This window comes from Phascolarctos cinereus, unplaced genomic scaffold, assembly GCF_003287225.1.
Source record: "Phascolarctos cinereus isolate Bilbo 61053 unplaced genomic scaffold, phaCin_HiC Scaffold_3;HRSCAF=262, whole genome shotgun sequence".
In the NCBI taxonomy this organism is placed as follows: domain Eukaryota; kingdom Metazoa; phylum Chordata; class Mammalia; order Diprotodontia; family Phascolarctidae; genus Phascolarctos; species Phascolarctos cinereus.
Genome location: NW_027555736.1, coordinates 134,908,815 through 134,921,447, shown reverse-complemented (window position 1 = coordinate 134,921,447; position 12,633 = coordinate 134,908,815). Strand labels below are relative to the sequence as shown.

The following is a 12,633-nucleotide window of genomic DNA, read 5'->3' as shown; positions in this document are numbered from 1 at the left end:
CCAGAGGACTTGCCATTTACTACCTGTGTGACTTGGGGTGTCATTTAATCTCTCCAAGCCTCTTTAAAATCAGGGAGTTGAAAAATTAATATTTTTTTAAATGAAGGTAGTGGACTAGATGGCATTTAAGTGCCTTCCCACTTCAAAAATGGGTCCTGTGATCTTGTATTTACTTATCTATGAACATGCTTAGAACATAAGATCTTTGAGGAAGGTACTGTTTTGCTTTTGCCGTTCTATCCCCGGTGCTTTATATGTGATAGGCACTGAATAAATGTAAATGCTTGTTGAATTAAGTTGAATTTAGACAAGTTTAAGTATTGACGTGCTCAAGTCTTATTTAACCAAAGCTTTTGTTGAAGCCTGACAAAGGCCTATTGACTGAACTAATGCCAGTGTTATAGTGTACTGTAGACTTTGTGCAGCTTAGATGGTATTTCTCAACCCATGGAGGCTGTGGTGTAGCTTCATTTGCTTAATAGGCACTGCATATGTGCAAGAGATTTAGAAATAGGCAAAATACTTTGACACCAATGAAGACCATTCTTTTCTCTTAAAGATAATGTGATGGTTAGAAGAATTTCTTGTTTTCTGGGAGAATAGAAATAAAAGAAAACATGCTTAGTGGCAATTTCTTATGATATAATGCCTTGGACAGTTTACACACACACACACACACACACACACACACACACACACACACACACACTCTCTCCAGCTTAGTAAAAACATCTCCTTTATGACTTGGGCTTCTAGTTTTATTCTTGATGTTTTCAAACATCCATCACTCATAGTTGAGCTTTCCCATGCTCAGCTCTTACTGAAAGTGTAGTATTAGACTCAGCAGAAATGTACATCTCTCCAGGCACATTCCAGACTCCTTTACACCCACTTCCTCCTCCTTTGAAGGATACTTGCCACACCTCTTCTCATTTGTTTCCTACCCTCTTACCCAGCTGCTGTGGTTATATTGGCAGGGAGGGGGGAGGACAGTGAATTCCCATAAACTCCCCCACATAATCTTATGCTGTCCAATGGATGTACTCATACAGGTCAGATTCCCTGCTTCACCAGTCTCCATACATACCACCCCCTACATTTATACACTAAAACATTCAGGAAGAGAACCTATAATACTTTGAGGAGCATCTGACTGGGGAGTCATTATTCTGAAAGGTAATGCAAAATTGTTATGAGATTCTAAGTATTTAATGGGAATTGTACCCTTCAACTTCTGATCCTCTGAGTAGGAGATCATCTGCCTTGCAATTAGTCCCCAAGACCCTTTGGCTTTTGTCATCTGACCTACTACTCTTCTTGCCTAAATCTTGCTCTGCCTTTCTTTCTAAACATAAACATGAACCTTCCTTTATTTCTGGTCTCACTCAGTTCAACTGTGAGCTTCTTGACAGGAAGAAATGCCTCTGTTTTTGATTAATATTCCCAGAACTTGATCCACAGTAAATGCTTAATAAATGCTTTTCCATTCCATTCCATTGCACAACTAAGATAATAAATAATTCTTGGAAAATATACCTGAAGATTTAACTTCCCAGACATTTGTGGATGAATGCAACACAAGTAACTCCCTAATGCTTTCTTCCTACTCCCACTTTTTATAGTTTGAGAACAATGGTGTCCAAATAGCTGACAGCTCTGAGACACCATATGACAGACCAGTAGCCACCTCTTGAAAGATAACATACAGCCTGAGGTCATAGAACCCAGGTTAAAGTGAAGTGGGAGCTCGGAAACCAGATCCAACATCTCCTTTGCTGAAAGGACCATAAACTTTTTTTTTTGTTAGCTCACTGATAAGTGGGAGTGGGAGATTGTTCCAGGTTTACATGCTTCTGCAGAGAAGAAAATGTTTTGCTTAGCCAGCCTCAGAGCTCAGATGATAGCTGTCTGTACAAAAAGTGCTGGAGGAGATCTTAGACCTATGATCTTTTTTGATGTGAAGGGAAAAGTGCTATTCTGAATCATATGGTCACCTGCATGAGAAATGTTGACATAACTCTCATTAAAATATTTCCTACTGCTTTAAATTGCTAGAGTGACTCATGTTGTTAGCTGCTAATGCCATTGGCAAGTGTAGTGACTCACTAGCCAGCAGTGAGTGAGAAACACAGTGCTCAGAAATCCAGAGGAGAATTGGAAGTGTGAGGTGGCCTTTATTTTTTTCAGGAACAATGAAGCTAATATATGATATCGCCATACTTATTTATGTTAGATTTACATTTGTTGGTTTTCTACCCACATTCATAGCCCCAACAGTCATGGTCTTTGATGATCCACATTTGATATATAGATATATACATATATACACACACACACACACACACACACACACACATACATATATCAAAGCAAAATAACTACAGGAAGAGAAATAGAAATATTCTAAAACTCTGAGTTTTTAATTAGTTCTTGTCCTTGGTTTTGATCTGTAAATCAAACCGCCCACTCCTGTGGGGAAAGATCTCCTGCTGTGTACATCTTCCTGTACTTGCATCTTAAATAAATTCTTATTTGCCTTGAACTCAGATCTATTTTGTTGACTCCACAGTACAATCCAGAATGTGCCTCACTGTGTCCTGTGACGCTCTCGCCCATAGGTTACCACTGATTTACGTCAGCGCTGTACTGATGGCCACACGGGGACCTCTGTGTCAGCGCCTATGGTGGCTGGTATTATTGCCTTGGCTTTAGAAGCAAAGTAAGTTAAGACGTTTATTATTTTTTAAGGCAATTGATGCTTAGTGCTTATGTAACCTATTGTTATTAGGACCATAAGAACACTCTATGTGTTTGGTTTTATGAGGACAGACACAACTTAATCTGCTTATGGAGACATAGTTGAGCCCTGTTAATGACAGCAATGCCGCCTCCCTTTCTGTGTTATATACTATGGTAATGCCTTTGTACTGCATTAGCTTTCCTAATGCTAATAAATTGCTAGTAAAATGTTAAGGGTTTTTTTTGGCTGTTGGCCACAAAAAAAAACTTAAAACATGTCTGTCTGTAGATGGGGGTGGGAAAAGGAGAGGATTGGCTATATATGCTTTCTCAGGGTCAAAAGAGAATGTTAGTTTGTTTAAAACAAATGTCCACCATAAATGGGCCATAACAAGTCGGTCATTTATTGTATCCATTTGTTGTAGATTTAAGATTTTTAAAAGATTTAAAAAGAACTCTTAAAATGTTTAAATACTTCTAATTATGTATTTTTAAAGATGTTAATATGCCTGCAGCTAACTGGAATAGAATATGATTACTATGACTTTAACAAAGAAACTATTTAATGTTTTTAGTTTAAGTACAAATAGGTCAGTTTCTGTGTCCTGAGGCTCTTGAAAAACTCTGAGTTGTTACTTTCAGGGAAAGTTGCATCCACATACTCAGCAATTTATTATTATTATTTTTTTTACATTTCCTTTTCTTTTTTGAAAACTTTCAATGAATTTATTATTCAATGCCAGTAACATACACTAACAAGATATAGCCTTCATCTATTATCAAATCCTTCTGACTGATTCAAGTAAAACCCTGCATTATAGGAAATGCACACATTAAAATCAGATGGTTGTCTTCTTCATTATTTCAACCGTTCCTCAAATATGTGAATAGCTAAAAAGATAAACTAAATGACATATAGAATTTTGAACTTATACCAAGTAAGTTTATTTTACAGAAATTGAACATTAAAGAATTTTTGGACTGGTTTAGGAAGCATGTTATGAGCAGCCCTTAAGCCAAATGCCATATTGCTGCCTCATTCTATTAACTATTGTAAGTTTTTGAACAAATGGAGAAAGGGAACAGAAAATGTCAGAAAATGATTATGAAATCAAGGGATTCCCTAAAAGGAAGAAGATCTCATGGTTCACAGGTGGACAAGGGCACATAGAACCTTATTCAAGAAATAGTTGACTCAGTTTGTAATGGAATTTCTTTTTCCAATGGGAGTTCTCTTTAACTTGATAAGGCAATGTATTTCAATGGAAAGCTTACTGGATCCCAGGTCTTCCACTTAGGACCTGTGTAATCTTGGGCAAGTTTCTTAACTTCTTTGGGCTTCAATCTCCTTATCTATAAAAATGAGGGGGTGACTAAATCTCTAAGGTCCTCTTTAGCTTAAAATCTGTGATCTATGAACTGCAATCCTATGACTTTATTATGAAAATCAGAGGGAAAATAGGATTCTCTTAACAGAAACTTGGTATTAGAGTTTGTTGGAACCCATGTCTTTTGTTCTAAAGCAATGGATACCCCTGTGTCAAAACTTTCCAGATGACTAGTTTTTTTAGCCTCAGTTAGTTAGGCACAGTTTATTTTTTTTATTATAGGAAGCTGACATTTTTATTCCTGAACCTGCGAAAGAGCATTGGACTGGGAACCAGAAACCTGAGTTCTAGTACCAGCTCTGCCACTAACTAGGGGGTAAGTTACAAATGAGGGAATTGGACTAGATGATCCCTAGGGCCCCTTCCAACTCTGATCTATGATTCTAGGAATATGTGATTGGAAACACTGAGTTCAGAGGTACGACAGTAACTATTCCTGTCTTACAATGAGGAGTTCAGAAAAAAAATACAGTAGAAGTCCTTGGGGCATGTGTTATATGAGGTGGTACCTGATCTTTTCCTTCTTCCTATTCTTCTGTACCTGAACTGAAAGGAAAAAAAACAAAAATAAAAAACAAATTCAGATCTAGCCCTGCAGTGACAAGGAAATTGCTGCTCACTTCCTGCCTCTGTGTTACCAGTGATACCTATTGGGAGATCCAGAAGTAACCTTGGCGAGTACCCTTCAGATGGCAAGCTTTTCTAGACTGGACCTAGAACCCAGTTTCATTTTCCATGCTCTGGTTCTAGTATGTGCTGTGTGGGACCCATAGACAGCCCAAGCCATGACCCCAGATCAATACAGACTCCCTAAAACAACACCTACACACACAGAAACATAAACACACACATCCCATCATAACAAAACAAAAGAGGACACAGAAGACCAGTTATTATGGGTGCCACAACTGTACCCTATCTTTCAGCTTCCAATCACTTTTCCTCCATTCACCCTATTGACTTTCACAACATATTTTCTCAACACTAAGGATGGATAGTTTTTCTCCAAAATGCACCAGCCTTCTTCCTGTATCTGACTTATCTGACAAAAGTGCTGGGGTAAGCAACTGCAAAGCCCCAGAGCCTCCTGTTCTCAGTGAGAAGTACCAGGTGTTCTCCCTTTCACCTCCAGTTCCTAATGAGTATCGTCCTCCCTATTATTCTGATATTCTGAATGGGAGCACTGGTAGGTGTCACTGTCCCTTAGGTTCCCCTGTAATCAAAAAGCAAAGCAGTGTTGGACTTGATGGAGTCTTCCCTCCAGCCACCATAAAGATCTTTCTTATCTGATAATTCCTGTAAAAGAAGAGAGCAGAAATGGGATTCCCCTGTAATTTTGCCCTTTTCTTCTCAAATTGGATAGCCAAGGCCAACCTACTTTATTGAGAGGGGAACTAAAAAGATCAATTTTTAACTGTTAGTTGGAGGGGTGTGAAGAGGGCCAATGTGTACTAGTGATTGAAGGCAGCCATCAGGGCCTCTAAATGAATTATTTTTCAAGCAAAAAGAGTTGTAGGTCAAGAGTAAATCTGACAATACATAGAAAAGAGCAGAAAGAAGTTCAGAAGAGGACACATACGAACAGTTTAATATGTACTTTAAAAAAGAGTAAACCAGAGGCTGTGCTGGGTCAAGCCAAAGGTCGCCAGTTCTACAAGTTCTGGATAGGGAGAGGCAGAGGGCAAGAACAGAGTCCAAAGCATCTGATCTAAAGCTGGAGAAGTTAGCACAGAGTTAAGGAGAATGCATCCTAAAAGGAAATAGTAGCTGTCAGTAAAATCATAGAATCATAGGATTTAGAGCTGGAAAAAGACCTTAGAAATCATCTAGGCTAATTCTTCATTTAATAGATGAGGAAATTGAGGCCCAAAGAGTTGAAGCAATTTGTTCAAAGTTACACACCTAGTAAATGTCAAAGTCAGGATTTGAACCCAGGTCCTCTGACTCTGAATCCATCATTCTTTTTACTTTTATCAATCTGCCTCTATAACAGCTTGTCTTAAGCTATTTCCTTGCCCTTTAGGGTGGTGCTGTTTGTTTAATGACAGTGACACATTAGCCATGCCCTTTCCTTTCTGGGCTGTGTTGGCATTGTTGTGAGCTAGAAGGTTTACCAGATTCCCTCCTTGTTCCCACACCTGATGTGCTGTCAGCCTAGATATTAAGGTTGTTTTGTGAGAGCAGATAGTGACCTTGATGCAGCAAGCAAGGGCTGATTCACAGAAGCCAGATTACTAAGTACTGAGAAGTGGTGAGGAATCAATTGATCTTAGGCACTCTGCTAAATTCTGAGGATACATTGAAAAAATAAAAAGTATCCATGCTTTCAAGGAACTCACATTCTACTGGGGGGAAACAACATGTAGAGAGATAGAGAGAAAGAGAGAGAGAGAGAGAGAGAGAGAGAGAGAGAGAGAGAGAGAGAGAGAGAGAGAGAGAGAGAGAGAGAGAGAGAGAGAGAGATGGATGGATGGGATTAGATGGATGGATAGATATAAAAGATAAAGATAGAATAGTTACAAGGTAACCTTAGAGGGAAAGCATTAGCAGCTGGGTGACTAGAGGAGACCTTCTACAGACAGTGGTGTTTTGAGCTCAGTCTTAAAAAAGCCAGGGATTTAAGAGGCAGAAGTGAGGAAGGAGTGTATGTCAGGCATACGGGGATATCAGTGAAAAGACGGGAAGACAAGTGTGGTGTGTGAAACATCGCAAGTAGGCTGGTATGACAAGACTGAGTACATGGAAGGAAGCAATGTGTAAAAAGATTAAAAAAAAAAAGGAAGAGGCAAGATGATGAAGAGTCTTAAATGCCAAACATAAGACTTTATATTGGATAGTAGAGGGAAGAGGGAGCCCATGGGAATTCTACTGAGAATGGGTGTGACAGGGTCAGACCCATGCGTCAGGACAATCATCTTGGCAGCTTTGTGAAGGCTGGATTAGAGTGGCAAAAGACTTGAGGTAGAGAAACTAATTAGGAGGGCATTGCAGTAGGACAGGTAAGAAGAGACTGAGCTAGTGTGGTGGTTCTATGAGTAAAGAGAAGGGAATGTATTTTAGAACTATTGTAGAGATAAAAAATGACAAAGTTTTGGCGATGGTTTGGATGTTGTGTAAGAAGCAAAAGTGAAGGATGAATTGTGAGTCTGCGTGACTGGAAAGATACTGGTACCATCAATAATAATAGGGAAGCTCGGAAGAGGAGTGGATTTTGGCAAAAAGATAATGAGTTCTCTTTGGATGTGTTGAGTTTCAGATGCCTATGGAACTTCTAATTCAAACTGTCTGTTAGGGAGCTGGTGATATAGAACTGGAGCTCAGGAAAGAAATATTTAATTCTGGGAATCGTCTCCGTAATTGAATCCATGGGAACCGATGAGATCAAGTAAGAATACAAAGAGAAAAGAGAAGAGCCAAGACAGCACAGTTTGTGTATGTTATCCAACAAAGGGGACTGACAAGGGTCAGTCTGAAATACAGGAGAAAAACCAAAAGAGATCGATGTCATGAAAATCTAGAGAGGAAAGAGTATCCGGGAGGATGCTAGTCAACAAGGTCGGATACTGAAAACAAGTCAAGAAATACAGGGGTTGAGATTTGGCATTTAAGATAAAATTAGTCATTTTGGATAGAGTACTTTCAGTTCAATGGTAAGGTCAGAAGCCAGCATGTAGTAGTTAAGGGAGTGAAAGGAGAGGAGAGAAAGTGAAGGCAGCAAATATATAGGGAATTTTTTTCCAAGTAATTTAACAGAGAAGAGGAAGAGATATAGGACTATATTTGGAGGGATCATAAATCATTTTGTTTTTAAGGATTAGAAGCATGGATCATGTTTGTGAGCAACGGGGGAAGAACCAGTAGATAGGAAGTGATTGAAGATTAGAGAGACAGAGAATAATAGTAGAAACAATTTGCTGGAGAAGACAGGAGGCAATAGGATCGAGGAAGTTAAAGCAGTGAGTGTAGACTACAAGAAGTTAGAAAGTAAGAGAAAGCAGAAAGATAAGGGAGTAGCAGGAGCTGATGGAAGGATTTTCAGCTTAGTGGAGATGTGAACATAGCTTTAGTTGGAGGTGAAGGAATTGGGGGGAAGGGAAAGGTTGAAGATTCAAAGCAGATTGGGCATGACTAATTGAGCCAGGACCCAGAAGGGGGATGGAATGAAAGTAAAAGCCTTGGAAGGGAGGAAGGAAACTTTATTTGAGACAGAAGTGAAGTAAGAATGAGAGATAGTATAGATAAATTCTGTGGAGGGCGGTTGAAGAAATTCACGACCCAAGCTTTCCATGAAAAAGAAACCACAAATAGGAAACCTTTGTCACATGACAACTTGTCCTTCCTCTTTATCATTTGAGCTTTGTGCTGTCCAGATTATCTTCTGGTTTCATAATGCCTGTCTTCTGTCCTGCATCTTCAGTCAGTTCACATGAATTTCTGCTCTACCTGTCTCAATTCAGATTGGGTCTTAATATCCATTCCTGTTGTGCCCATAGCATCAACCTTTGCCAGCTTCCTCTCTAACCATCCCTCAACCCCTACCTCAGGACTTTGACCTACCCTGGCATCCAGGCCACCTCTAATTTTCTACTACCCTCAAAGGGACTCAACAGCCCACTTTGGATAGCCTTAGCCATCTCAGTTAAGTAGGAAAGCAGGTTTATCTGCTGAGGGTGAGAGAGATAGGGTAAAATTGGGGAGTTAGAAAAGAATAGAAGAGGTTTGAATCAGTCACGTCATGGGATGCAATAGGAGTTCAGCACCTTAGAGAGAACACTCAGCAACTTAGACAGTGTAGGTGTTCCCTTCACTAGATGAAATAACCATTGGGTAGGTAATGCCTGAGGATTGCTGTGGCCAAAAATTTAGTCACCTTGTTGCTACTCTGGTAATGAACTTCTCCAAATTAAGGTACCTTGTTCTTGCATGGCATAAGTGCTTCACCAGGCCCATATGTAAAGCCTTTGTAGCTTGGTAGCATGGTAGTCCATTGCACTAGCCTTGGAAAGCTCAGGTCAGCTCCATGTCATATTAAGGCATCAGAAGAGGACTTTAATGAAGAGAATCAACAAGAGATGAACAAAAGGATTTCCAGACAGGTATGAAGGTCCAACAGAGGTTGCATAACATGGATTTATAATGATTTTATATTTTATGCAATTTGTATTAGAACATATAATTTAAATCGGGGTTTTGTGAATTTCTCCAGCAAAGCACAGCAGCTTTGGAGCAAAAAACCCTCAAATGCTGTCTATTTGGGAGAATAGAGATGAAGTACAAGTTGAAGGGGTAGAGGATTCTTAGAGGTTGGGGTATGAACATTGTTGACTACAGGGTCCAGGCTGAGTAGAGAGGCAAGTGAAGCCGTGAGAAATCTGGGAGACTTAGAGAGGATCTGAAGAGTCAGAGGCCTGCAGGTAACAGTAAGGATGAAGAATCAACTCAGTTATAGTTAAGGAGGGAGACAAGGACTTGTGGAGAGTGCAGGGAATTTCTAAGTTGGAGAACTAGATGTTTAACAGTTTCAGGTGATGATGAGGCCATGTTAGTGGATAGCTGAGGCCATGTGGAGGTAAAGCTTCTTTATCTTGTATTAAAAATAAAAGCCATAGATGAATATGGTGTTCAAGAACACTTGATGACAAAGAAGTCAGAAGGAAAGTGTGTTGACAGGAGATAGGTATAAAAGTAGGGAAAATACCAATGGGCAGGTGCATTTTATACTAGTAATTTAGCTTTTTGAAAATAAAATATGTTCTACAAATTAGTTGAAGATCTAAATTCTGTAACCTTCAGGCCCAAGCAATGGGTAGTTGGATTGGGGATTTTTGTAGAATGTAGCCTTAATTTACTGCATACTGTAAAAATGTATTAAGAAAATACATATCCCTCACAGAATTTAGGATAGACGTAGGTGCTCAATAAATGTTGTGAAAGGAAGTTATTGAAAGAAAGAACTTTTACTCTGACTATGGTAGGAGAAGGGGAGGAAGGAAAAAAGCATTTATTAAATGCCTGTTATGTGCCAGTCACTGTGTTAAGCCCTTTACAAATGCTATCTTATTTTATCCTTCCCAAAACCTTGGGAGGTAAGTGCTATTATTGTCCCAATTTTACAGTGAAGAAACCCAAATAGACCGAAATTAAGTAACTTGCCCAGGGTCACACAGCTGGTAAGTGTCTGAGGCAAGATTTGAAATTGAGTCTTCCTTCTCGGCCTGCCTTTCCCCCTGATGGCCTCACAGCCCTTCCTATTTAACCTTGTTCCATTTTTAGAAAGTCTTAGATTATGGTACAAATGGATAGCAAGTCTAGGTTTTGGATGCTTTAAGGTTTTAGGCACATGGATTTTTTTTATCTTATATCTTATTATATTTCGTCTCAATATTCAGTTGCTGAAAACTTTTCCTTAAGGGATGCAATACAGATCCACTAAAGAATGTACTCCTTGGTCTCAGGATGCTTGTTGAAATCTAAATTCTTCATACTGCCAATGTGTAATGCATCAGTTGGCATTTCAGGGCATCATCTTTATCATCCTGTTTCTGTATTTCTATAGCAACCAATTAACCTGGAGGGATGTTCAGCATCTGCTTGTAAAAACATCCAGGCCAGCTCATCTGAAAGCAAGTGACTGGAAAGTAAATGGAGCAGGTCACAAAGGTGAGGTAAATGGTTTCAATTACCTTTGACATTGTTTTCTTGAATAGGCCAGTAATTCTGAACCATCATTGTGCACAGTGTCTCCATCTATTTTAAAGTATGTTCGGATTTTTTTTTAACAATAATAATAGTTAGCATTTATATATGTAGTGCTTTAAGGTTTGCAAAGTGAGTTACAATTATTATCTCATTTAATCTTCACAATGACCCTGGAAGGAAGGTGAAGGCTTTTATGAACCCTGTTTTACTGATGAGAGAACTGAGGCAGACAGAGCTTAAATGACTGGCCCAGAGGGACATCATTAAGAAGTGTCTGAGGCTGGATCTGAACCCTGGTTTTCTTGATACCAGGACCAGTGTTCTATCCGCTACACCACCTAGCTTACTTTTGGAAGCAAAAGTAAGTTTGATTCACTGAAATGTTTAAAAATCAATATGTCGGAACCTTGCTATAACACCAAGGAAATTAATGATATCTGAAATTTATATAACAATTTAATGTGCACAAAGTGCTTTACACACATATAATTTTATCCTCACATCAACCCTGTGAGGTTGGTGCTATTAATCTCCAAGACAGTGTGTTTCTCAAAGGGTGTGCCTGGGAACACTAATATGCCATGAGTTTCATTAGTTGTGCTGTGAAATTTTGCTTTCCACATATCCATTTAAAACATCATAAATTATGTAATGCTCTTTAGTCTTCATCCTTTTGAGCTTGCAATTAATGTTATGAACCACCGGAATGTAAACAAAACAAAATTCACTCTGCCACCTTCTCTTTCCAGCTTTGTATAAAGAAGATCACAACAGTCACAAGAATCTGGAGACCCAAAGTTGCCGCCCCCCCCCCCCCAGTGTGAGGCATGAGGAAATAAAAAAAGAAGAGGATGGGGGTGGGAAGAATCAAGGGGAAGACAGGGCAGAAGAAGCCCAAAGTGTGGGCGATGGTTCTAAAGTACAGTTGGCTGAGAACTCTTCTTTGTTGCCAACCTAAACAATAGGTGTCCCACAACTCCTCATGGCAAAGAATACTGTGCCATGAGCAAAAACAATTTGAGAGCCACCAATCCAAGTTCACTTCCAGCTCCAAAATTCTATCACCTATATAAGACTTTATCCAAGGGGATTTAATTAATGAAGTATCCAAAGCAGTAATATAGCAGGCCCTGGACCTAGACCCCAAGTGTTTTCCAGCTTTAGTTTTTAGTTTCTGACAAGGATGCAAGGGCACCCAAACAATAACATTATAGCGAGACTGCCAGTATATTCCCTACAAACTCTAAAACAGGCTGTCTAGAAATCGAAGAGGAAGATTTAGGAACTTCAAAAAGGTAAAAAAAAAAAATCACCAGATCAGACTTTCTAAACTATTTTTTTTTTTTATATTGAGGCATCTATATGACCCACAGATAGAGCTCTGGGCCCAGAAGATCTAAGATCCGACTTCTCAGACACTTACTTTACTAGCTTCTAAACAAATCACAACCTGTTTCCTCAACTAGACGGTAGGGATAATAATGGCACCTCTTCCCAGGGTTGTTGTGAGGATCAAAAGAATAATATTTGTAAAGTATTTAGTAAATAATGTATTTACTAAATATTTACTAATAAATAATATATACTTATTTCCTTCTTTTATCTCTCCCCACCCCTCCTCAATGGACCCCACTGGAAATATGGTAAAGCCTAGTGACCCCTTCTCAGAATCATGCTATAAGTACACAAAATAAAATACATTCAAATAGGGTTACCAAGGAAGCCAATTATGTAGAAATATAGTTCTATCAAATTTTTTAAAAAGTTTATGAACTCCAGGTTAAGAACCCCTGCACTAGAGTACACA

At 39.1% G+C, this 12,633-nt stretch overlaps 1 protein-coding gene across 6 annotated transcripts in view; it reads left to right on the top strand.

Moving 5' to 3' along the window:
• PCSK6 (proprotein convertase subtilisin/kexin type 6) overlaps positions 1-12,633 on the top strand; it is a 248,155-nt gene that overhangs the window by 113,704 nt on the left and 121,818 nt on the right. For 5 of the 6 annotated variants that reach the window (XM_020963650.2, XM_020963644.2, XM_078151174.1 and 2 more), the window contains exons 9-10: positions 2,619-2,719; positions 10,684-10,787. In XM_020963650.2, coding sequence (XP_020819309.1) covers positions 2,619-2,719; positions 10,684-10,787 — 205 coding nt within the window. Of the gene's footprint in view, positions 1-2,618; positions 2,720-10,683; positions 10,788-11,575; positions 11,832-12,633 lie in introns of those variants that run through there. The other variant, XM_078151175.1, reaches the window with a different exon arrangement.